We start from the raw sequence: 26,447 nt of genomic DNA, 5'->3' as shown, positions 1-26,447 counted from the left end.
CGTCACTGTCTACGTCTGTGCACAGAAAGATCTAGAATACACTGTGTGGTTGACAGACATCAGCAAAGGATGAGCCCATGTGTGGAGGGAAGCACGTGTGTGCACGCGTGTGTGTCTACACGTGTGTGTGTGCATGTGTGTGTGGCCGATGCGTAGGGGCAAGGCAGGGAGAGTTGGTTCTATGTTGTTCATGGTGGTTAACCTTTGGGAAGGGGGCGGGTTGGAGGGGCAGGGGGTGAAGAGGGAGTGTCTCAGTCGGGTTCACTGGGACGGCCCAGTGCAGCCCAGTGTGCACCCATGTGGGACTGGTCCCAGGGAGCGCAGGCAGGAAGGGGCAGTGGACGTGAAGTGGGGGGGAGCAAGAGGCTGGAACCCCTGAGCATGAGCTCCGCCCCCCGAGAACGGGCTGCGGTCTGTCCTGGGTCATGGCTGGTGTGGGCGTCGTGCGGAAGCTGGGCCCTGGTCACAAAGCCGAACAGAAGCACCTGGCCTGGGGGTGAAGACGCTAGTGGAGGATCCGGGAGGAGGAGGAGTGGCAGTCCAGGCGTGCCGCCAGAGCCGTGGGTCGGCAGATCCGCTGCGAGTGTGACCTCCATGGCAGCGCTGTCCCCCTGCCACCTTGTGGCAGTGCTGGACTGGCAGACGTGTTTCTGAGCCGCCGAGGGGTTTGTGTTTCCCTCTGTCTGCTCCTGGGCTCTGAGTCCTTAAAAACAGTGAAACTCTTCATCGAAAAAACAGAACTGTGGTGGGGGGGACAAACCTCTCGCACCAGTGAGACCTGGCATTTGGTGGCGGCCGCCGTCCCCTCCGGCTGGCAGCTGCAGCCACTTCCCAGCTGGCCTCCCTCCTCTCCACCCCGTTCCAGTCTGTTCCCGCTGTGGTCAGGGTGGTTTTGCAAAACACACGGTGTGTGCCTGTTTAAAAAGGCTCCCATGGCGTCTTGTCTTTCGAATGAAACCATGAATCCTAATCCTGACCAAGAAGTCTGCACTGTGTGCTCTGCCCGTCTCTCCCTGTCCGTCTGCCTTCAGTGGCCATAGCCTCATGTGCCGTCACCTTGCATGTAACACCTTGCATGTAACAGTCGTAAGAATCACCACGCATACAACAGCCATAAGACTCACCATGCATGTAACAGACATAACACTCAACATGCATGTAACAGTCATAAGGATCGCCATGTGTGCAACAGACATGAGATTCACATGTAATCGTCATAAGACTCGTATACATGTAACAGACATTTAACAGGTTCACCATACATGTAACAGACGTTAAACTCATCATGCATGTAACAGTCATAAGATGCACATGCATGTAACAGACATAAGACTCACATGCATGTAACAGACATAAGACCCATCATGCATGTAACAGACATAAGACTCACATGCATGTAACAGACATAAGGATCTCATGTACACAACAGCCACGACATGCACATGTATGTAACAGTCATAAGATGCACATGCATGTAACAGACATAAGACTCACATGCATGTAGCAGACATAAGGATCTCATGCACACAACAGCCACGACACGCACATGTATGTAACAGTCATAAGAAGCTGGCTATCATTGACCTGCCGTGCACAGCTTTATGCCACATGCTTGGAACACGCAATCTTCCCACCCACAGCAGCTCTGGCACCGTTGACCTTCTGTTACCAACAAGGACACCAGACTCAAACACGCTCAGTGTCAGGACCACTAAGTGACAGCACCAGGACTGGAGCCTGGCATGGGCGTGGTGGTCAGCGCCCCCTTGTCACGCAGTCCTGGCTGCTGAGCCGCCTTCCCTGTGGGCAGTGAGCGTGGGAGGGCAGGGGTCCGGCCTGCAGGTCCAGTGCTCATCCATGGCGCTGCCCAGCGTGCTCGCACACGGAGAGGATCACGAGCCAGACGAAAGCAGCGAGGTGCCGGGCGCTGGCTGGCACTGCGGTTAGGGTGAGCCAGGCCAGATGGTACTTGCTTTCTGGTGTCATGGCCTGTGGTCGGAGGCTGTGACAGGGCTGTGAAGGGTGCCAAGCAACGTGGTGTGTGGGAGCGGGAGGACTGGGCATTCGGCCATGTGACCCACACAGAGTGGCACGGTGACAGCTTTGTCCCCCTGGCTTCCCGTGGGGCCGTGCTGGCTGCTCCCTGTGCTCCTGCTCCTGGTCATCTTGGCCCCTTGAGGGAATCCCAGCTGTCCTGGGGGCATCACTAACTCAGTCCCTCTGTCCTCCTGCCCACCCTGAACTCTGACCTTTGCTGACTCATCACTTCCAGCCCCGCCCTTGCCCTTGCCCGTGGGATGACGCAGGGGGCTCTGTGTCTCGTCAGCTCCCAGAAGCAGGCAGCCACTTTTTATTCCGCACTTCTGGGCTCTTGCTAGTGTTTCGTGGACCCCGTGGCTCCCACTTCCTGGGTGCTGTGTGCAAGCCACGCTCCGAGTACGCCCAGTGTGGTGGGTATTTGTATTGTCACCAAGCCCGGTGACACCGGAGATGACACCAAGGTGTCATGAGGTTAACATGCTCACTGCTTAGTAACTAGACTGTGTGCTTTCTAGAACATTCTGGGGTTTTCTGGAGCGTTCCGGGGTTTCCTGCCTCCAGCCTTCAGGAAGTTCCAGGAGCAGCCACTCAGGCCAAGGTCAGACCTCAAGGTCAGACCCCTTGCCTCTGCGTGCATATGGGGTAGCACGTGTGTTTGTGAGACCTGTGCAAAGGGTGTTCCCCGCTGTCCAATGACAACAGAGGCATGGCCTTTGGGGAGGACCCACACCCACCACCCACCCGCCCAGCGCCTTCAGCTTTAAAATCGTTTCAGGGTGTACACAGTCACCCCCTCGTTCAGCTGTTTTTCTGCACAACTTCTGACGTGCAGGCGTTGCCCTGTGGGTGACCAGACTGGGAGCTGGCCTCGGAGTCCAGCACTGGGAGGGCACTTGGGTTCATTGTCACAGCCTGGGAAAAGCCCTGGGCTGTTCTCCACGCCTCCCGAGGCCTCAGAGGTCCTACCTGGGAAGGGACAGTTGGGTCTTGGCGTCCGTGGATGGAGTCTGAGTGTCCCAGCGTGTCATTGCTTGGGCTCGCACAACCCCTTGCTGCCTGTCAGAGCTCTGTGACACAGGTGCGGATCCTCCACGGGCCCCGGGCTTCCTGATTGATTTCCCCACGGAGCTTAATCCACGATGCAGACCCTAGAGGATCCTGGGAGTCCTCTCGTTTTTCCTGCTCCTCCGAAAGCCTTCTGGGAGCCCAAGTGTGTGCTGCCGGCGTTCAGGAAAGGGGGGGGGGGGCCTGGGGCGGGGGGGGGTAGGGGCGGGGCGTGGGGGGTGTGGGGGCGGGGCCGGGGGCTGAACACCTGTGCGCGGTTCTGTGTTACAGAGCTGGTGATGCTGCTGGAGTGGTGGTCCGGCACGGTGTGCACCATCTACACCGACCCACAGGCCTACCCCCTGTACGGAAAGGAGAACGCCATCGTGGTTCTGAACCACAAGTTCGAGATCGACTTCCTCTGCGGCTGGAGCCTGGCCGAGCGCTTTGGGATCTTGGGGGTAAGTGAGGCGTGCGTCCCCCAGCCCCGGGCGTGCCCCCAGCTGGGCAGCGTGGCCTCCCCTTCGCGCGTGACCACTGGGAATTTCCAGAGGAATAAACGGGTTCTGTGGGAGGGATGCTCTTCTCAGGAGCCGTAAGGGGTACAGCGGTTACTGCAGCCCGGCGTGCTGCATACGATTCCTTTACTTCATCCTGAAAGGAACCTTTCTGAGGCAGAGAAAGAGCACCCACCTTAAAAAAAAAAAAAAAAAAGGCCGGCGCCGTGGCTCACTTGGCTAATCCTCTGCCTACGGCACCAGCACCCCGGGTTCTAGTCCTGGTTGGGGCGCCGGATTCTGTCCCGGTTGCCCCTCTTCCAGGCCAGCTCTCTGCTGTGGCCCGGGAAGGCAGTGGAGGATGGCCCAAGTGCTTGGGCCCTGCACCCCATGGGAGACCAGGAGAAACACTGGCTCCTGGCTTAGGATCAGTGCAGCGTGCCAGCCATAGTGGCCATTTGGGGGGTGAACCAACAGAAGGAAGACCTTTCTCTCTGTCTCTCTCTCTCTCACTGTCCACTCTGCCTGTCAAAAAAAAAAAAAAAAAGACGTTGCATAGAGTTTACATATTCTGCTCGGGACTACACAGCGGTAACTGGTTTGGTTGTACCTCCTGTCTGTATTCTTATTACCGTGCGCTCCTGTTTCCTTGGCCTCGGGCAGAATTCGCCTCCGGGTTTTCATCGCTGTGGGCCCGAGCACATGGCGTCCCCTAAGCAGTGTTGAGGGATTCTCAAGAAGTTCCGTTTTTCCCCTGGGAGTTTGACTTCTCGCACACAGCCCCTTAGATCTGGGTCCCTCGGTTGATGTCTGTGGTGTTGGGACACGAGGAGGTGTGCAGTGGCCGAGCGGGCTCGCAGGGCTCGGATGTGGCAGGCGGGAAGGCCCGGCTTTTCCGCACAGGGCATGTGTGGCCAGCGCTCGGAGACGGACAAGGGTATTGCTTACGTCACTCTTGGTCTCGTAGCCCAGACGGCAAATTCATGGCCTGGAGAATGGGGAGGGTTGGCTGTGGAGGAGAGAGGAGGTGGGCAGGGGGCAGAGCCGGCTGGCTGGAGCGCCTCTCTTTTCCGGTTGACACTTGGCATGTGCGCGCGTGTGTGTGTGTGCGTGCACGTGTTCAAGTCCCTGGTTAGGAACCAAAGCAGAACTTCCCGTATCAGCCTCTGAGAGTCCTGGGCGGGAGCTAGGTCACAGTCCTGTGGTTTAGAGATGGCACCGCCCCCAGCCCTGTCCATCACGGATCCTGCTGGTCAGGGACAGCTCAGCTCACTCTTCTGCGGGAGGGAGGGCGCCCGGAGCCTTTGCCAGGAGCAGCAGGACAGCAGCTGTCCCACGCTGGGCCCGGGCTTGGCTGCACCGCTCCCGGGCCAGTTTCGAGGCAGCTGGGGGTGTTTTGTGTGGGGCAGAGGCTGCGTGGCAGGGCAGCACCTGCTGCATTCCGAGGCCCTTTCCACTCCCTGTTTGGTCCTGCCAGCTCTGTGTGCCACACACCTGTCTGTCGCGTTCTTGCTCCTTATGGTGCTGTCACTGCTGGCGAACAGATGAGCTCCCAGAGCTCGGTTTGGCCGCGTAGTTTGCCCCAGGACTGACTGAGTGAGGCTCATCCCTGCGCTGTTGCTCCTCCCCCGCAGGTGGGGCTGGGAGGGGAGCTGGGTGGCCTGGAGAACAGGGACAGGGACAGGGACAGGCCTGGCTGTGCTCCTGAGGGCGCAGGACCAGCTGCTGATGAGGTGGGGCCTCCGGTATCCTCCTGGCTCGAGCTGTGTACAGGGCTGGGGAAGGCGGAGGTCACTCCTCAGTGGAATGGAGTCACAGGAACCAACAAGGCAGGGACCACACAGAAGCCCAGAGAAGCAGCGTGAGCAGGCAGGGGAGGCACAGCTGGGGGAAAGGGAAACCTGCATGGGCATGGAGGGGAAGTGACAGTGGGAGAGGGGCCTGGGCCTAGAGGGCAGACCCAGATAGACAAGGGGGCTCGGGCCTGGAGAACAGACTCGGCTTAGACAGGGGGGGCTCGGGCTTGGAGAGCAGACCCGGCTTAGACGGGGGGGCCTGGGCCTGGAGGGCAGACCTGGCTTAGACAAGGGGGCTCGGGCCTGGAGAGCAGACCCGGATAGACAGGGGGCCCGGGCCTGGAGGGAGGGATCTGTACAGAGAGAAGGGACCCAGGGCCACAGTGGAGACCCCGGCCTGGAGTGGGGATCCCAGCCTTGATGGTGCTTGGGGGGCCCAGAGCCTACCCTCCATCTCGGCAGCCTCAGTCTGCCCGGCAGCTTCTCAGTGGGAGCCGGGCAGCGGCCCTGGACTCAGGGTCTTTGGAGGTTGCACCTGTAACTGAACCCTAACAGCTGAACTTGGGGTGACGGGGTGGGAGCATTGCTGCTGGGGTTGGAAATGGGCTTGGGAGTCTGGTGAAGTGGGCGGGACCAGGCCACTGCCTGTCCCCCCTCAACAGGTGCTGGGTCCCTCAGGGATTTCTCGAGTCAAGTGCCCCTGGAGCCCCAGGATCTCCTGAGAGAGAGAAGCGGCGGCGCTGTCTGCACGCAGGGACGCCGCCTCTGTGCGCTGTGGACTCTGCCACCTTGGACGGGATGAGGGAGCACCTGCTGTGCTCAGCGTCCCGCAGGGTCTCTGTCTTCTCGCTTGCCCTGGCGCTGCCTTCCTCCCAAGTGGAGGAGGTTGGTGCCTGCAGCAGGGAGTGCGCAAGGCTCCTGCCCAGTGGTTCTCATGCTCGCCGGCCACGGCCGCCAGGGGGCGTGAGAGTTCCCGGAAGTAAATGCCTTTGGTGAGATTCTTGCACCAGGGCTCATTCGGTGGAGAGCCGGTCTGAACGGCGGGGAAGAGGCTGTCAACCTTTTTGGCTCCCCTGGAGCAGGCACGTCATGGCCTGGGCGCCAGAGTCACTGGCACTTTCCTCCCCAGGGGGCACGGGGCCCAGAGGCGGCTGATGGTGGAATCTTCCAGAAGTGCAGACCAGGAGTTGGGGTTCCGGAACCCTCAAGTCCCCACTGCTAGTTTTTGTCTCAGTAAAAGATGCACGCGGTCATGTTTCTAGGGTTACCGGTGGGGAGACTTCTGGCAGGGTGGGTGTCAAGCCTCAGGGGGCTGTTTTGCAGGTCCTCATCGGGATGAGGTATCCATGGTGGCCCAGAGAGAGTGTGAGAGCTCCCAGGACAGGCGTCGTGGCTCGGGCACCCGGCTTGCTCAGTCTTAGAAGGGAACCCATGAGCCCAGCCACACCCCGGGAGGCGAGGTGGCTTCGCGGGGGCCGGGAGCCGTGGCCGCTCTTCCCACTTGTGCACGGCATTGAGGGGAGCCGATGCTGCACGGCCTGAAACAGACTGCAGTTCTTCAGAGAGAGAATAGAGCGAGCAGGGTGGGTACGGTGCCTGGCCTGCCCTCCCCCAGGGCTCTTGGTAACAGCCACTGGCACGTGTGCCAGACGCGGCCCCTGTGAAGGTTCCGTGTGCGTGTTTCCTGCACATGGCGCAGGGCGCTATGGGCTCAGAGATACAGAACTCGTCTTTGGGGACAGTGTCGTGTGGGAAGAGAGGTCACAAGGGGACACACACACCCCTGTGAGGCCCAAGTACACGTGGGCATCTCCCCTCAGGCCAGCAGGGTGTGGCCAGCCAGGGTGACACCCAGTGAGCACCCCTCAATCAGATCAGACAGGAAGCAGCCCCGAGGCCACCTGACCGGGCGTGAACCCCTCGTGTGCTGGGGAGGACGCAGGGGGGAGCGGTTGGCGGCCGGGGAAGGGGGTGCTGGTTTGGGGCTGCCGTGGACCACCCTTGGGGAGGAACTTGAACCCGTTCTCAGCAGGTGCAGTTCCTCGGTGCTCACCTGCCCGATGGCTGTCAGCCCCCCGGGGACAGCGAAGCCTTGCTGAAGGCAGTTACCTTGGAACAAACTAGGAGGGCACGAGAGGGCTGGGGGAGGGGTAGTTATGAGGCTAGGGAGAGGGGTGGGAAGCCGGGAGGTGGTGAATGACATGCCCACTCAATGAGGGTCTGCCCAGTGGCCGAGGTCCCTGCCGGGGCGTGGCTGGGCACACCCAGTCCTCCTTTCTCTGCTGGCCACTGTCTCAAGGTCACTGTGCGGTGACATTGGACTTGCTGAGCCAGATCAGTCACAAGGGCTGGCGCCAGCACAGCCAAGGAGCAGCCTGCACAGCTCCCAGCGAAACAGCACCCAGGTGTCAGAGAACTCTGGAAGCTCACTCAAGCCGACACGGGCACTGAGGCCCGGCGGCCAGAGCTCTGGTTTCCCAGGGCTGGGAAACGTGGTTCTTGCTGAGCGAGATGGCGCATGTGTGGAACCTGCGTGTCTCAGAGCTGGACCATAAGAGCATCACATTTCCAGCCGGATTTTCTCAGATCTGTCTGCAAAGCTGCAGGACCGTTGTTTCCGGCAAGCCCCCTGGGTGATAACCGGCCCTCAGATTGTAGGCTTCCCGCGTCTCCAGAACTGAACAACACAGGGGAGACCCCCGGGAGGCACGTCTGTATGTTCTGTACTCTGGAATCCCCGGGCACGAGTCGGTCGATTTCTCCCTGCGGCTCCATGACAGCTGCTAAGGTAGCAGGGAGACGGCTCGTGCAGGCAGAGATAGCTGGGCCCAGTCCCAGCCCTGCGCACCTGACGCTGGCTCCTGCATTGATGGCTGGGGGGTGTTCCGAAGCTCAGTAGATCCCGCCCCCTTTTGAAGTGTTTGGGAGCCCAGGTGCAGTGCCCAGCACCAGGTGGGGTGCCGTGAGCCCTGCTTACTTGGCCTGTGTCCCCCTTCACCCACTGCTGTGAGGAGGCGGCAGCAGGAAGGGCTCACCTGCTTCAGCACCCGGGACGGAGCGGGTGGGATCTGGGTGAGCCCCCCACTGTCAGGCAGCGGCAGGCACGGCTAGATGCCTGCCTGCCCCGGTTTCTTCACCCACACCTGCTGGCCGACTGCTCTCGGGGGAGGTCTCTCATGACAGGCACAGCCGCAGCCCTGGTGCTGTGGGCTCTGGTGGGTGGTGTACACCCCTGCCAGTGCTGGCATCACCCGAGTGTGTGGGAAACGCCCTCCCCGCCCTGCCCCTGCCAGCCCCAGGGTTATCTGGGGCTCTGGCTGCTGGTTCCGCCCCTGTGCCCCGAGCGGCAGGGACTTCTGTCCATGACATCACCCACTGTGCCAGGCTTGCTGGGATCTGGCACACACAGAGAAGGGACCCAGGGGAGCGGTGACATGCAGGTAGCTGGGGAAAGAAGCAGGCAGCTCCCAGAGGCACAGTGGCACCTGCGTTCATCCCAAGCGTTGTCCTGGAAACACCAGTGTGCACTTGGTGTTGAAAGCGAAGTCCCAAGTGGAGTGTGCCAAGGGCACTGGTCTCCCCACGCTGACTGCTGGTGAAACCAGGCTGGCTTAGAGCAGCGTTTGCCAGGGAGCTGCCTGCAGCCCCTTTCACACCCTTGGCCCTGCCCCAGGCCACGCCGCCCTGCCCCACCGCTCACCCGCTCTTTCTCACAGCCACCTGCCTCCGGCTCGGGTTGGCCTTTGCTTCTTGCGACTGTTTAGCAAACACCTCCTGCTCCAGGGTGCCAGGCACCGGGACAGGAGCCAATGTTGGCTCCGCCCTCACGGTGCCTTCTGCTCCGCCCTCCCATCTGCTCAGGACACGGAGGGTCGGGTCCTCATCTGGGAAGCAGAAAACAAGAGAGAGACCACAGCGTGCACAGGGCCGGCTCACATTCACTCACCCTCCCTGGCACAGATGCTGTCTCTCACCTTCGATGGGCACACACAGGGACACTCAGACAGGCACACACACACACACAGACACTCAGACAGGCACACACACACAGGGACACTCAGACAGGCACACACACACAGGGACACTCAAGACAGGCACACCCAGGGACACTCAGGCACACACACACACACAGGGACAGCACAGATGCTGTCTCTCACCTTCGATGGGCACACACAGGGACACTCAGACAGGCACACACACACAGAGACACTCAGGCACACACACACAGGGACACTCAGGCACACACACACACAGGGACAGCACAGATGCTGTCTCTCACCTTCGATGGGCACACACAGGGACACTCAGACAGGCACACACACACAGGGACACTCAGACAGGCACACACACACAGAGACACTCAGACAGGCACACACACACAGGGACACTCAGACAGGCACACACACACAGGGACACTCAGACAGGCACACACACAGGGACACTCAAGACAGGCACACCCAGGGACACTCAGGCACACACACACACACACAGGGACAGCACAGATGCTGTCTCTCACCTTCGATGGGCACACACAGGGACACTCAGACAGGCACACACACACAGAGACACTCAGACAGGCACACACACACAGGGACACTCAGGCACACACACACACAGGGACAGCACAGATGCTGTCTCTCACCTTCGATGGGCACACACAGGGACACTCAGACAGGCACACACACACAGGGACACTCAGACAGGCACACACACACAGAGAGACACTCAGACAGGCACACACACAGGGACACTCAGACAGGCACACACACACAGGGACACTCAGACAGGCACACACACAGGGACACTCAAGACAGGCACACCCAGGGACACTCAGGCACACACACACACATAGGGACAGCACAGATGCTGTCTCTCACCTTCGATGGGCACACACAGGGACACTCAGACAGGCACACACACACAGAGACACTCAGACAGGCACACACACACAGGGACACTCAGACAGGCACACACACACAGGGACACTCAGACAGGCACACACACAGGGACACTCAAGACAGGCACACCCAGGGACACTCAGGCACACACACACACACACAGGGACAGCACAGATGCTGTCTCTCACCTTCGATGGGCACACACAGGGACACTCAGACAGGCACACACACACAGAGACACTCAGACAGGCACACACACACAGGGACACTCAGGCACACACACACACAGGGACAGCACAGATGCTGTCTCTCACCTTCGATGGGCACACACAGGGACACTCAGACAGGCACACACACACAGGGACACTCAGACAGGCACACACACACAGAGAGACACTCAGACAGGCACACACACAGGGACACTCAGACAGGCACACACACACAGGGACACTCAGACAGGCACACACACAGGGACACTCAAGACAGGCACACCCAGGGACACTCAGGCACACACACACACACAGGGACAGCACAGATGCTGTCTCTCACCTTCGATGGGCACACACAGGGACACTCAGACAGGCACACACACACAGAGACACTCAGACAGGCACACACACACAGGGACACTCAGGCACACACACACACAGGGACAGCACAGATGCTGTCTCTCACCTTCGATGGGCACACACAGGGACACTCAGACAGGCACACACACACACAGGGACACTGAGACAGGCACATACACACAGGGACACTCAAGACAGGCACACACAGGGACACTCAGGCACACACGCATAGACAACATACAGACACACAGTTGTTCATATGCAGACATACATAGGCCCAAAGACACACACACACACACACATAGACACTCATAGATAGGCACACACACATAAACAACATACAGACATACACTTGTACATATGCAAAGACACACATAGGCCCACAGGGCACACACACACACACTCATAGATAGGCACACACACACACTTGTACATATACACACACACATAGACAACATACACACAGACGCAAAGGCCCAAAGATCACACACACACACACACACTCATAGAGTCACATAGGCACAGACATGCACACATATAGACACACTCATGTACACATACACCCAAAGACACAGATAGACACACAGGCACAGACAACACAGACACACACACAGCCATGAGCCACACACTCATATACACACAGGCATGCAGGCACACACGTGCGTATGGACACCTTCATGTACACATACACCCAAAGACACACACACATTGACATACAGATAGGCAGACACACAGGCACAGACAACGTGACAGACACACACATAGCCATGAGCCACACCCATGCATATAGACACATACGTACATAGACACACAGACCCTAACACAGAGATATAGACGGACACAGACCCTCACAGATACACTCTCTCTCACACACACACACACACTCTCAGCTTGTAGTCAAGAAGTGTGTGTAGACCCTTCAGTCTTGCTGTTTTCTGAATTCCACTTGAGATGCCCCGTTATGTATTTGGTGGGAATAAACGACCTGGGTGACCGCGGCCGACTGAGGCACCTGCGGGAGCAGCACTGGGTCTGAGAGCCGGGGAGCGTGGCTGTGCTCACCGTGCAGGGCGCAGGCGCGGCCTCTGTGCCCGGCCCAGCCCTGATCGCCACCTCTGCGGGTTCCCAGGGGCGCTTCCAGGAGGGGAGGCGTCACAGGTGCATCACAGGCTAGGGTGCCCGCGCGCCTGCTGCCCCACACAGCGCCATCCCGTCGTGTGCACGTCTTGGGGTGGGCAGCCGTCCCTAGCAGGGCCTTCTCCGAGGCCAGGGAGCCCAGGGGGGAGAGGAGAGATGACAGCCTCCATGCCCCAGGGCTTCTCTGAGGTAGCTCCTTCCTGCAGCGGCTCACACCTGCACCGGGGTCACCCAGGGGACTGCCGAGCTGACCTCCAGGCTCCTGGGCCTGGCTGCTGGCTTGAGTTGATCCTGACCATGGATGGAGTGGGCCTCTGTGGAGAAATGGGGCTCTGCACCCCCCCCCCAAACACACACACACACACACAGAGCTCAGTAAACTTTGACCTGTAGGATCTGATGTCCTGAGGGCCATGTAGCACACCTGCGCCCCCTTGTGGCCTGCTGTGCCTGTGCCCATACTGTGTCTGCTATACTCACCTGTACACAGGTGGATCCGTTGGGACGTTTGCCTTCGTGGAAATCCCGTCAAGTTTACCTTCCAAGAAAAGGCCGGGTCGGTGGAACTGGCGTCTTGTCTTGTATGTCCTCTCTCAAGCCGCTGCCACCTGCACAGGCCGCTCTGACAGGCTGGAGAGTCCAGGAGAATCAGAGCTTAGTGAATCCTGTCCGGGGGCAGCAGCCCTGTGGTTCCGCCCCTCAAGTGTGCCCTGACATCACAGCCAGGTGCAGGAGGCAGGAAGACGCCCTATCAGGGAGCAGAACCCTCCCCAAGACCCCACCCCACCCCACCCTACCCCACGCAGCCCTCCACAGACCTGGGCATCTTACTGCCCACCCTTACCGCTCTCCCTGGAGCCGGTGACCAGCAGGGGACACAGGGCTCTGGCACTCAGGACCCAGGGCACGTCAGCCTAGGGACAAAAGGAGACTGACGAACGTGGCAGAGCCAGGGCTGTGGGAAGGGGCTCGGCATGGGGGCGGCGCAGACTTCAGCCTCACACAGACACGGGGCCTGAATTCTGCTTCCCGGCTCTGAGCCGCAGGCCACAGGATTCTGGGACGGTCACTTCACGTCTGAGCTCGGTCGTCTGTATAGCTGGGTGCCTAGTCCTGCTGGTTTGGAATTGACGGGGAATTCACACGGTTCTCGGGAGCTAGAGGCCAGTTGAAGAACAAAACCCCAGCTTCGAAAGGGACCTGGGCTGTCTCAGCCTGGGGAAGTTTGTCGTCTCTCAGAGCAAGGCCGCAGGTGGCTGGGACGCCTGGCCCTGTGCAGGGGGCACATGGCCTGTTGTCTCCATGCTGGGCTATACCTTGGCCATCATGGTGGGGAGGGAGGGGAGGGAGAGAGAGGAGGAGAGAGGGTCTTGGGGAAGGGAGAGGAAGAGAGAGGAGGAGAGAGGGCCTTGGAGACGCTCCTGGGCAGCAGATACAGAAGCCAACACCACTTGGTGCAAACTGGGACGTGGGCCTCAGCAGAGGCCCCACAGCAGTCCAGCCTGCAGTGGGCCAAGCGCACGTACCCAGAGCCAGCCTCGGGCCAGCTGTGGGGGCCACGCACGCCGTGTCCAGCTTGGGAGCTGTCCAGCTAGGCACAGCCAAAGCATGCCCCCCGCCCCCGGATCTGGGATCGCGGCCAGCTCCTTCACCTACGTGTGGCTGAGAACCTGGCCGGGTGCCACCCCCCATCTGCCTCGCCGGCTGGGAGCCGAGTGAGGTCAGCCGGGAAGAGCTGTCACCGAGAGGGGAACGGGGCTCAGTGGCCCAAATGAGGAGGTGACCTAGAAACCCTCATGGCCGTGGGGGCTCCGCTGGGAGCCTGCTGCCTCCCCCAGGCCCCCGCATGGCAGTGGGATGGCCTTGGCCTCTGGCTGACATGGGGGGAGGGCCCCAGGCCCATGCCTTGCTCTTGCCGTGTTCCAGAACTTTCCTCCGAGGCCCCTCTGGTGAGAACACACCCCTTCTTCGCCCCCGAGCTCAGCAGCCGTGGGAGACGACCCCCGTGCTCACTGACGCCCTGGGCCCTTGCCGTTTCAGAACTCCAAGGTGCTGGCCAAGAAGGAGCTGGCGTACGTGCCCATCGTCGGCTGGATGTGGTATTTCACGGAGATGATCTTCTGCTCGCGCAAGTGGGAGCAGGACCGCAAGACGGTGGCCACCAGCCTGCTGCACCTCCGTGACTACCCTGAGAAGTACCTCGTGCGTGGGCCGGGGGTGGCCGCACCTGACGTCCAGTGGCCCGCCGTGGCCGTGGGGTGGGCACTGACCACAGGGTGGTGAGGCCACCACGCATCTGTGGCTGGGAGCCTCGTGTGACTGAGGCCGTGCATGGCCCTGTATGTGTGTGTGAGAGAGAGAGGGAGAGCGAGAGAGACTATAGCCATCCAAGGGTCTGTGTGATGTGTGAGGCTGTGTGTGTGTGTGACTATAGCTGTGCATGGCTCTGTGTGGTGTGAGTGTGTGTGACCGAGGCCATGTGTGTGTGTGACTATAGCCGGGCGTGGCTGTGTGCTGTGGTGGGAGGCCGTGTGTGTGTGTGTGTGTGTGACTATAGCCGGGTGTGGCTGTGTGCTGTGGTGGGAGGCCGTGTGTGTGTGTGTGTGACTATAGCCGGGCGTGGCTGTGTGCTGTGGTGGGAGGCCATGTGTGTGTGTGACTATAGCCGGGCGTGGCTGTGTGCTGTGGTGGGAGGCCGTGTGTGTGTGTGACTATAGCCGGGCGTGGCTGTGTGCTGTGGTGGGAGGCCGTGTGTATGTGTGTGTGTGTGACTATAGCCGTGCATGGCTGTGTGCTGTGGTGGGAGGCCGTGTGTAAGTGTGTGTGTGTGTGTGACTATAGCCGGGCGTGGCTGTGTGCTGTGGTGGGAGGCCGTGTGCTGTGGTGGGAGGCCGTGTGTGTGTGTGTGTGACTATAGCCGGGCGTGGCTGTGTGCTGTGGTGGGAGGCCATGTGTGTGTGTGTGACTATAGACAGGCGTGGCTGTGTGCTGTGGTGGGAGGCCGTGTGTGTGTGTGTGTGTGTGACTATAGCCGGGCGTGGCTGCGTGCTGTGGTGGGAGGCCGTGTGTGTGTGTGTGTGACTATAGCCGGGCGTGGCTGTGTGCTGTGGTGGGAGGCCGTGTGTGTGTGTGACTATAACCATGTATGGCTGCTTGCTGTGGTGGGAGGCCGTGTGTGTGTGTGTGTGTGTGACTATAGCCGGGCGTGGCTGTGTGCTATGGTGGGAGGCCGTGTGTGTGTGTGCGTGTGTGTGTGACTATAACCATGTATGGCTGCTTGCTGTGGTGGGAGGCTGTGCGTGTGTGTGTGACTATAGCCGGGCGTGGCTACATGCTGTGGTGGGAGGCCGTGTGTGTGTGTGTGTGTGACTATAACCATGTATGGCTGCTTGCTGTGGTGGGAGGCTGTGCGTGTGTGTGTGACTATAGCCGGGCGTGGCTGTGTGCTATGGTGGGAGGCCGTGTGTGTGTGTGCGTGTGTGTGCCTATAGCCGGGCGTGGCTGTGTGCTGTGGTGGGAGGCTGCGTGTGTGTGTGTGCGTGTGTGTGTGTGACTATAGCTGTGCGTGGCTGTATGCCGTGGTGGGAGGCTGTGTGTGTGTGTCTGTGTGTGTGTGTGACTATAGCCGGGCATGACTGCGTGCTGTGGTGGGAGGCCGTGCGTGTGTGTGTGACTATAGCCGGGCGTGGCTGTGTGCTATGGTGGGAGGCCGTGTGTATGTGTGTGTGTGTGTGTGCGCGCCTATAGCCGTGCGTGGCTGTGTGCTGTGGTAGGAGGCCGTGCGTGTGTGTGTGACTATAGCCGTGCGTGGCTGTGTGCTATGGTAGGAGGCTGTGCGTGTGTGTGTGTGTGTGTGTGTGACTATAGCCGTGCGTGGCTGTGTGCTGTGGTGGGAGGCTGTGTGTGTGTGTGTGTGTGTGTGTGTGACTATAGCCGGGCATGACTGCGTGCTGTGGTCGGAGGCCATGTGTGTGTGTGTGTGTGTGTGTGTGTGACTATAGCCGGGCATGACTGCGTGCTGTGGTCGGAGGCCATGTGTGTGTGTGTGTGTGTGAGTGTGACTGTAGCCGGGCGTGGCTGCGTGCTGTGGTCGGAGGCCGTGTGTGTGTGTGCGTGTGTGTGTGTGACTATAGCCGGGTGTGGCCGTGTGCTGTGGTCGGAGGCCGGGCATGTATGTGTGTGTGTGTGTGTGTGTGACTGTAGCCGGGCGTGGCTGCATGCTGTGGTGGGAGGCCGGGCGTGTGTGTGACTGTAGCCATGTGTGGCCGCGTGCTGTGGTCGAGGCCGGGCGTGCCCTGGCCCTGGTGACTGTGCCCTCCCCCGCAGTTCCTGATCCACTGTGAGGGCACGCGGTTCACGGAGAAGAAGCACCAGATCAGCATGCAGGTGGCCCGGGCCAAGGGGCTGCCCAGCCTCAAGCACCACCTGCTGCCCCGCACCAAGGGCTTCGCCGTGACCGTGAGGTGTCTGAGAGACGTAGGTAAGCGAACATGGCTCGCAGGCCCTCGCTCCAGCAGGAAAGCAGGCCCAGTGCCCTCTGATCCTCAGAGCGTCCCCCTGGCGGTGCCGCCTGCCTGGCCACAACTGGAGTGGCCATGCATTGTCTCAGGGGCTTCAGAGCCCACCTGGCACTCCTGGTTGGCACTGCCGCCTGGTGTCTGAGCGCACACCGCCCTCTGCTGCTCAGTGCTGGTACTGCAGGCTCACTGCTTCGCTCACCTGGCCCCACCTGGCCCTGTGGTGCAGACCCCAGGTCGCCCCTTGGGTTTGTTCGAGGTTTGGGGTTTTTGTTTTGTGTCGGTTGCCCGTCAGCTGCCTGCAGATGAGAAGCCCTTACCTGTGACGCGTATCTCTCTAAGATGAGGAAGACAGAACCCCATCTGTGTCCAGCCTTTCGCCTTGGGTTACAGCCCCCTCCCTGGTGCCACCTGGTGGCCGAGGCCTGCACAGCTCCAAACCTGAGGACAGCCCAGGGATGTGCCCTGTGCACCAGGCTGGCCGAGGGAGGGCCAGGCTCATGGCCAGAGCCTGGGCATCTGTGGCTTCTGGTCCTGTCCTGCTGGCAACCTGGGCTCCCAGGGGCTGTATCGGGGTGCAGGGGTTGTCCCACGTGAGCCATCCTGTGTGGCGCTGTCCACCTTACAGCAGGATCACCAGGGACCCCAGCCCCACCTGGCCTTGGACCTCTAGTGGGCCTCCGAGAAATGCCAAGTGCCCTGTCACTTGCAGAGCCACCCAGCTGTGGTTCATGACCCAAGTCAGTGTTCCCGGCCTGGCCCTGGCGTGATTTGCACCGGGCACCGCTGAAGAGCCCGGCCCTGCTCCAGTGCGGGCCACGGGATCCAACCAGGATGCTCAACTGGCTGCTGCTGCTTCCTTTAGAGTTTACCTGAAAGATGGGGGGGGGGGGGAGGGAGAGAGGTGTCTCCCATCTGCTGGTTCACTCCCCAGTGACCACAGCAGCCCAGGCTGAGCCAGGAGCCAGGAACTTCGTCCATGTCACCCGTGTGGGTGGCAGTGGCGCTGGTACTTGGGCCCTCTCGGGCGTGTTGGTGGGGAGCTGGATTGGAAGTGGAGCAGTGGGGACCCGGGCTGGTGCTCCCATGTGGGACGCAGGTGTTGAAAGCTGCAGCTCCACCCCCTTGCGGCAGTGCAGCCCCATCGGGTGTCTGGTCGCCTGCACCCTCCCCTCGCCACTTCCTGACTGCTGTCCCCTGGAGCAGCACCCTGCCACCTGCCCCGCCCCGTACACACACACAGCCCCTCCATCCCTGCCACACCTCGGCGGCCAGTTCTCTGCCAGCGAGGAGAGGAAGCGGCTTCTGGAGTCTCGGTGGCTTCCTGGGCCTGCAGCACCCACGGCCATGGCAGGGCCGCCCTCCCAGCTCCTCCTCTGCCCTGGCCTCCCAGAGGCCGAGGCACTGGCCAGCCCCGAGTCTGCGCCCAGCGGTCACAGCCCCACTGCTCCTGCACTGCCCACTCTCCCATCACCGGGTCAAGAGGGCTGAGGTTGTCCCAGAGAAGGCCCCTCACCAGAACTGGTGGCTCTGGATTGGCACTCGGGAGCCCCCAAACTCCCGGCACTCCTGGACGCAGCGGCCACAGGTTCCCACCGGGGCTCCCCACACTCGGTATCACACGTTTTTCTGTCCTTGGTCGTGAGCTGGGCCCTGGGTCCCTGAGTACCGCTGACAGGTGGTCAGTCTTACTGCCGAGCAGAACCATGAAGATTGCAACATAACTCGGTTCCCCGAGGAGTTTCCAGTCCTTAGGGAACAGAAATACTGGAATAACTACACCATTTGTACGTGGCCACATTCCTGGGGAGCGTGCCTTGAACTAATCTGTCTTACTGCCGGCACCGGTTGTGCACCTGCCGGCTTAGCTGCCCTGAGAAGGCAATGCTTTGCACGTTACTAAGTTGCAAGTCGTTTTCCTCGCGCACCCGGCTCTGCACCCGTCACCCCTGCCTCGCTGTGCACTTGGCCGGACCTCCTAAGGGCCGTTCTCCACAGCCGAGCTGCGGTGGGGGTTTCTGGTGACAGACGGCAGGTGTTCTGTGTGGAGCACCTGGGCCCTGGACAAGGGCCCTGCACCCTGCCACGCACAGATACCCAGCGTGTGATTTGATCATTGTCTTCCAATGTGTGTCTGCTAAACAGAAGTGGGTTCACACGCTATATACTGCTTTGTGTTTGTTTTATTTTTGTAGTTTCAGCTGTATATGACTGTACACTCAATTTCAGAAATAACGAGAACCCAACCCTGCTGGGAGTGCTAAATGGAAAGAAATATCACGCAGATTTCTACGTGAGGTGAGTCGGCTCCGTTCCCTTCCGGAAAAGACACCGCCCACTCAGAGGAGAGAACCCACAGGCCACCTGGAGACCGTCTTCCCGAGCCACCTGTGCCTGCTCGCATCCTGCTACGGTCCGTGGTGGTGTCGTGGGCTCGGGGACGGCCTGGCGCAGCCCGCTTTCCTCCCAGCTGTGTCCTGACCCTCTGGCACCAGCTCATTCTAATCACAGAGCTCGGACTGGATCAAGGACGACAGCATTTTATAATCAATGGTTTTGAGGTGGAGCATACAGTGATGATCTTGGAAGATGGGCCTGCTGTGTAGAAATGCACAGACAGTGGCTGTGGCTACAAGGGGATGGGGACAATCTCTGCGGTACCTTGCCTATGTATTACGTTGTAGGCAATGTTAGTGAAACCAAGACCTTAGGACGGGGGCTGTGGTGAAGTGGGCAAATCCACTGCCTGCAATACCGGCATCCCATATGGGCGCCAGTTCAGGTCCCGGCTGCTCCACTGCCAGTCCAGCTCCCTGCTAATGCACCTGGGAAAGCAGTGGAAGATGACCCAAGGGCTTGGGCTCCTGCACCCCTATGGGAGACCTGGATGGAGTTCCTGGCTCCGGCCTGGCCCCGTCCCAGTCCTTGTGGCCATTTGGCAAGTGAACCAGAGGATGCAAGATCTGTCTCTCCCTCTCCCTAACTCTTTAAAAAAAAATCAGCACATCCATGGGAAACTCCCTTCACCTGTCCATCAACCCCAGAATGGCCCCATGACTGGTGGGAGCCAGCAGCGAGAGAGGCTGCAGGTGCGGCCCACAGCGGACAGTCTTGTGCTGGAAGCCAGCCCGCCGGGTCGGGGGAGGTCACCATCTCTGGGGCTAAGCAGGAGGCCGAGAAGCCCACTGGGCAGCTCACCAAGCGGTTTACAACTCTACTTACAGCTGCCAAGTTACAGCACAGGGGCGGCTGGCCCCTCCCATAAGAGACCTCCCTGGGAGGAGTTTCAGCAGCCTGGGTTACATCACTTTCTACCTGGAAACAGCCCTGGTTCTCACGTGCAAAACAGAAGCATCATCATTATTGCCGTCTCTTTAAATTTGAAAGGCAGAGAGAGATAGGCGGATACAGAGCTCTGCCACCCTGTGGTTCACCCCTCTGATGCCTGCAACAGCGCAGCAGGGCTGTGCCAACCCCAAAGCCAGGACCCCGCCCTGGGTCTTCCCTGGAGGTGGCAGGGACCAGCGCTGGGAGCCGAGCCAGGCCCTCCGCTGTGGGACGCCGGAGTCCAGTGGTGTCTCAGCCACCGTGGACCCCCGCCCTGCTGTCTAACGTGCAGTCGGCAGTCTGCCTTACTGCTCAGGTTTCAGGCCTGGGAGGATGGGGCAGCCCCCACCTTCTCAAAGGTGACCTCGCCCAGGACAGAGTGGCTTTGTGCCGCCGAGTCCCTTGGGCCCTGGGCAGGAGCTGTCCTGGGGCCGGCTGGGCTCCAGGGATTTGGGGAAAGCCCCAGCTGGGTGCCGGGTGATTTTATCTCCCTAAGGCCTTTTTCTCTCTGGAGCGTTCTAGGGGACTTTAAAAGATTCACATAAAAATAATGGAAAGAAAAGTTAATTTGATGCAAAACGATTTGAAATCCACGCAGATTTTTGGCAACAGGCATTTTGCGTGCATTTCAGAATCTGCATCACAGCAAACCTTTGCGATTCCTTCTCCGTGAACTTTTTTTGTCCCTCATCCGTGGGGAAACTACACCACCGAGTTCACCCGCTGAAGCCGGTCCCCGGCTGGGCCGCTCAGCACACGTCCCACCCCGTCTGTGTGTGCGGGCCCTTCAGGAGCGCGTGGGATTAACAGGTTTACTGTGCACAAACAGTGAAAGCCAGGCACAGCCTCTCAGTAAACACTCCCTGGAGGCGCAGGCAGAGTCCCGCACCGGACAGGCTCCCGGGAGCGGCGAGGTGGCCGCCGTCCCCACAGAGCAATGCAGCCCACAGCAGAGCCCGGTGTGGCGGTGCCCGGGGGTGGGGGTCACTAGAGGAGAAGCATCGGCAGAGGCGCTCACAGGGTGGGTCTCAGTCGTGTGAAAGTCGTACCTTTGTGCCTGCTGGCCCTGAAGGCGAGGCCAGCATCCTGGCGCAGGGTCCCAGTGTGGCCCCCGAGATGAGGTCCTGGTGCTCCTTGTCACAGACCATGGCGCTGTGATGGGATGAACGTTCCTGGAAGTCCGGAGCCAGCAGACTGGGGAAAAAGGGAAGCCAGGCACGGTGGCTCCTGCCTTCGCCCAGGGCGGGCTGTGTGACACTGCACGGGGGGACAGAGGGCTGCAGGGGTCCCCGTCCATGCCCCGCACGTGGCAGAAGGCCAGCCTCAGTGCTGGCCGAGGCTCTGCTGTCACTGCACACTTGTTACCTGCCCGGGTGATTCCTAGCAGGTCCCCCCTCGGCATGGGTCCCGCGTGGAAGCTGGGGCCGCGCTCTCCTCTGCGGAGGGGCATAAATCCTGTCCCAGGAGCCCCTCGGGAGGGGGGAGGGGAGATGGGGAGCGCTGTGTCACCCACGCTGGCCTCGTCCTGTCCACCCTGTCACACTCGGCCCCCACGCGGCAGTGTGGCGAGCACCGGTGTTATGCAGGTGGATGTGCGCGGGGCACCGGCGCCGCCTCACTGCCAGCCGCTCTCTGTGTTGCAGGCGGATCCCCATGGCAGAGATCCCAGAAGACGAGGACCAGTGCTCGGCCTGGCTCCACAAGCTCTACCAGGAGAAGGTCAGTGTTCTGCGGCCTCGGGGCCCGCTGGGTGCGGCAGCCTGAAACCAAACAGGGGCCGCCGGGCGTGGCAGCCTGATACTGTGCAGCCCGCCGAGTGTGATCCTGGAGGGGACGCTCCCTAAGTGGGCTTCACAGAAACCCTGACACTAGTGTGGGTGCCGTGGCTGCCGGGTCCCGGCCGCGCATTCCTGGTCAGCGTCCGCTGCCTCTGGCCTTGGAGGGAAGCCTGAGAGGCCCCCCTCGGCCCTGGCCAGGCTTGGCCCTGCTCCTGAGCGCCTGCCAGGACGTGGGTCCAAACCTCAGCCCCAGAGACGCGCAGTTCGCGCACGCACGGTCCTGACGCTCTTACATCTGCTGTGTCCTCCGGGAAGCTGCTCCCAGGGCAGGCGGTGTCTGATGTAGGAGCCGGACGTGCTGAGGCCACCACGGCCAAACGCCGAGTGAATTCCTCCCCAGGCTTGCGTGCAGGGGGCAGCGTCTTCCTTGCACTGTTGTCTGGCTCCATCACAGGGCCGGTACTAAAAAATGCACTTTCAGCCAAAAGAAAAGCGCTCCAAAGGGCTTCTGGAATGAACCCTTCCCTGAGCAGCCACACCAGCAAACAGGTGGTAACGAGGCCCCAAGCCCCTGCCTGGGGAGCGGCTTTCCCCTCCTGCGCTCAGGTGCGGCCCCTGTGCAGCCCGGCAAGGGGCCCCTTCCCTTCCCGCTAAGGCCTCTGGGGACGGTTTGCTCTCTGCAAATGAGCATCGCGGCCCTTATGCTACAGCTGGGGAGACTCAGGGCCAGAGTGATGGGACAGCCTGCAGCTCAGCCAGGCACCATGGAGGCCATAGCCACCGCCCGGGAGCCCCTGAAGCTGGCCTCTCCCTTGCAGGGTGGGCACTGAGCAGGCAGCAGTGCTGTGTGGAGTGGGAGTCGGCCCCCTGGGACAGCCTGCTCCCCAGACCTGTCCTGGTGTCACCTCCTTCTGGGATTTTCTGGGCCACTGTGGTCAGCAGCTCTTCTGGCTAATGACTTTTGTGCAGAGGCCAGCCTGCCGACCCCGACCTGGGAGTTCAGGGCAGCCTCCTCGGGCAAGGCAAGTTTCTGCCTTCTAGCTGGGCTGTGTGGGCCCTGTCTTCAGTCCAAGTGTGGATGTGACACAGAGGAACCCACAGATCTGCCCCCCTGAGTTGGGCAGGGCCTTGGGACTGCCGTTGGGTTGAACACACTTATTCGTGAGGCATGCTGGCACTTTCGGCTTGGCAACACACAGGGGCTGCCCATGGGCTTGGAGATGTTGTCGCACCTTCCCACAGCTGCCTTCGGGGCAAGGGCAGCTCCCAGGCTGCACCTGTCGTCCCAGAACCACCTCTGTGGACTGAACAGGGCGTAACTCTGCATTCTGCAATCCGACTGTTTCCTCTGGCTGCGCAGCGGGAGAAGCCCAGCAGGTGCACCAGCCCCTGTGTCCGTGACGTCCACTCCTGCAGGGAGTCTGCCCCGTCCTTGGGGCCTGTGGGCCGAAGCCTCTTCCTGGGAACAGGGCAGCTCCCTGTCTCTCTGTGACCACATCTCCCAGGCCACCTGGACCAGGGTGCATGACGACAACACACAGAATGAAGCCAGAAGCCCCCTGAATCGTCCTTCCCCTGCGGGCAGACGTTACGAGGGGTCTCCAGGAAGCTCATCATTAAACAGTTCTACATGGAGTTGCATGTTTTCTGCATGAGAATTAACATCTTTCAGTTCCATTTTCCACGGGTGTTCTGAAGTCCACTGGTGCTTTGCAGTACGGGGAACCGAGTTAACACACGCACCTGCTGCTGCTGGGGACAGGACTCCGCCCCCAGGGTCGGCAGGAGTTCCCCCCGCAGTTACGTCACTGGTGAGAAGGGAGGGGCATGTTTTCTGGACAAAGCAGAGAAAGCAAATCTTCGGAGTTAATGAGCAGCTGACCTGCTGAACCCTGGAAATGGCACAGATTGGCACGTGTGTCCTGGCCACGAGATGGAAGCTGCGCCCTCAGTGCCCACCTCCTTGTAGTACCACGTGGGAAGGGACTGGCCACTTCTGCAGGGAGGCGAATGAGCCCTCAGGTGGATGTCCATGCACTCTGTCCAGTCACTCCCAGGTTCAAATTCCCTCCCATGATGCCCCTCCCTGTCTTGGCCCTATCGATTGTCCCACGATAGCTTGACTGTTTCATTTCCAGAGGAAGGACCCCTGGCCACTGTCCCAGAGTGGCCACAGTGAGTGACGCCTGCGCCGAGGCCAGAGGCCTCTCCGGGACTGTCCAGTAGTGGGCTAATGAGGATTGAGAGGTCAGAAGAGCAGCGTGGTGCTCACTACACCCGGACTGGGAGAGAACGGGCGGACGGCACGCTGAGACTTCTCCAGTCAAGTTAGAGGGCAAAGCCGCACGTTTCAGGTCTCGGCTTTTTCCAGAGAACTCGACTCCTTAGCAAACTGGGGCATTTCTAGGCCAGTTCAGGGTCGCCAGCCGGAGCTGACTCTGTGGCAAGCAGATGGCTGTGCCGGCAGGTGCGGCCACTGCCGGCCCCGTGATGTTCCCACAGGTGTTGGATTGGTGGCCTGTGGCTGGGTGGCTCCAACTTGCTCCCTAGGGCTCAGCCTAGGAGCTGCATTGTTGGGGTGCCAGTCTCTGCCCCCAGCTCCTGTCCAGCAAACTGGGTCCTCCTACTTCCCTCCCTCACATCACCTGCCCTGCTCCAGGGGCAACTGGAGGCTGAACCCCACGTCGTGTCTGAACTGGGAGTCCCATTGCCTCAGAGACTCAGGGGAGAGACGCCGCAGAGCTTGGCGTAGCTGAGCCTGGAGAGACGCCTCGGTCTCGCCTGTGCATGGCACCAAGCCCGATGCTGGGCCTGGAGTGGATTTGCTGCCAGCCACCTGGGGACCTCAGCGCTCTGGGGGTTCAGCTGTTTGGTTCCAAGTGGGGGGGACCCACAGAGAAGCTGCTCCCACGAGCGAGACCACAATGAACCCGGTCGCCTCTCTGGCCAGCTCGGTAGCCACAGTGGTCACAGATCCCGAGGCAGGAAGGAGGGGTGACAGAGCAGTGTCCTGGGCTTGCTCTCCTCAACGGTCAGGTCCCTCCAGTTCTCCAGGGCCTGGCCTGGGCCATTCTCCCGGCAACCTCTCCTGGAAGGCACGGCTGCCCCTTTAGACAGAGCAGGAGCTGGGGCTCAGAGACCAGGCTCCTGCCCCACGTCAGCTCCGAGCTGACCCGGCTGCCCGAGGCAGGCATGCAGGCTCCTGTCCTGCTCTCCACACGTCCTGTGCAGGTACGCGGGGAAGGAGTAGTGGGGGTGCTGAGTGGCGACTAAGGGTCCCCTCCTCTCTCTGTCCCAGGATGCCTTTCAGGAGGAATACCACAGGACCGGCATCTTCCCAGAGACGCCCCGGGTGCCCCCGCGGCGGCCCTGGGCCATCATCAACTGGCTCTTCTGGGCCTCCCTGCTGCTCTACCCCTTCTTCCAGTTCGTGGTCAACACGGTCAGCAGTGGCTCATCCCTGACGCTGGCCAGCTTCCTCCTCGTCTTCTTTGTGGGTAAGTGGGCTCGGAGACGAGGACACCCACCCTCAGCTGCCATGAGGGGCCCTGGGCAAGACTCCCACCCTGGCCGCTGGGGCGTTTCTGGAGCCAATTTGCACGTAACAGCAAGAGCCCTGGCCAAAGCCACCCCCCAGGGATCGCAGGAGTCTCACGATCTGGGCCCCAGTGACGGTGCCTGGGCACTGGGTGCATCGCCGCCCCCTCCACCCCGGCCTTGCGGCCGCAGTGTGCACACTGCCCTAGGTGTGCCCTAGGTCTCATTTCCACAGCTGATGGTGCAGCAGGGGACTTCTGAGTCGGGTCCGGGGCTCGGCTCAGGTCCCCCGAGAGCTGGCCCCGAGCAGAAGCCGCCCCTTTGTAAATGACCCACGTGGCGGCTGCACAGGCTTCTGAGCAGCGGCCTGCAGACCCCCAGGCTCGTGCACCGGGGTCCAGGCGTATCCGTTCCCGTCAGCCCCGGGTCCGGTGCATGGAGACATGGTCTTGGCCCCAGGAGAGCTCCCCAAGTCTGCCTCCCTGGAGAGGGGCCTCCCCCTGCGACCTCGGAGCTGGAGTTCCTGCATTCCAGCTTCACGTGGGCCCTGCCGTCAGGAGCGGCTCCCCTCGAGCAGTGCCGGAACCCAGGCCCACGTAGATGGCCAGACCTGGGGGTGACTGTCAAGCTGGGGTCACGAGCCAGCACCCGGGACCCATCGGCACTCTGTTGATGCGGGCTATCTGCAGCCAGCCGAGTTCCGGGGGCTCTCGGACGGTCCTCACCCTGCTCTTCTCGCCTCTGCAGCTTCCATGGGCGTCCGATGGATGATTGGCGTGACAGAAATCGACAAGGGCTCCGCCTACGGCAACGCGGACAGCAGGCAGAAACAGAATGACTGACTTGGGGCCGCGGTGTGTGCCTAAGGGAACCTTGGGGAACTGGTGGCCACGGCGCGGGCTCCCTGCAGGCCGCGATGGCAAACGCGGGAAGAACCAGGCCGCAGGCTCCCCGGCAGGGAGGCGGCTGTCGGCGCCGCACGGGGAGAAGATGCTCTTAAACCCTTTTCCTCACCATTCAGTGGGTGCTGGTGTTTTCTTCTTGGCGTGGGCCTGGGTCAGTGGAGGGTGCGAGCTGGAGGGGGAGCCCCGTCTGATGGCTCGAAGGCATCTGAGGCCGGTGGGGAAGGGGTGTCGGTCCCTCTCGCCCTCCAATGCAGTGTTCTGTAACCCTTGATGGCTGGAGACAGTGAAAGGTGCTTTAGTAAGAAGACCAAATCACGCATGTCTACACAGAGCCCCTGCCGTCCTCAATCCCGCCTCTGCCTCGTGGTCGGTGCTCTCGCAGGAGGAGCTGCCCAGGGGTGA

At 60.9% G+C, this 26,447-nt stretch overlaps 1 protein-coding gene across 1 annotated transcript in view; it reads left to right on the top strand.

Moving 5' to 3' along the window:
- AGPAT4 (1-acylglycerol-3-phosphate O-acyltransferase 4) overlaps positions 1-26,097 on the top strand; it is a 98,364-nt gene extending 72,267 nt beyond the window's left edge. Inside the window, exons 3-9 of the mRNA XM_062187012.1 lie at positions 3,376-3,545; positions 14,022-14,183; positions 16,308-16,461; positions 18,694-18,796; positions 21,469-21,544; positions 24,902-25,100; positions 25,888-26,097. Coding sequence (XP_062042996.1) covers positions 3,376-3,545; positions 14,022-14,183; positions 16,308-16,461; positions 18,694-18,796; positions 21,469-21,544; positions 24,902-25,100; positions 25,888-25,982 — 959 coding nt within the window. The 3' untranslated portion in view covers positions 25,983-26,097. The remainder of the gene's footprint in view (positions 1-3,375; positions 3,546-14,021; positions 14,184-16,307; positions 16,462-18,693; positions 18,797-21,468; positions 21,545-24,901; positions 25,101-25,887) is intronic.
- Positions 26,098-26,447: the final 350 nt, after the last annotated feature.

Source organism: Lepus europaeus, chromosome 3 (assembly GCF_033115175.1).
Source record: "Lepus europaeus isolate LE1 chromosome 3, mLepTim1.pri, whole genome shotgun sequence".
Classification (NCBI taxonomy): domain Eukaryota; kingdom Metazoa; phylum Chordata; class Mammalia; order Lagomorpha; family Leporidae; genus Lepus; species Lepus europaeus.
The sequence above is the reverse complement of the archived record's forward strand: the minus strand, read 5'-3'. Positions and strand labels throughout refer to the sequence as shown.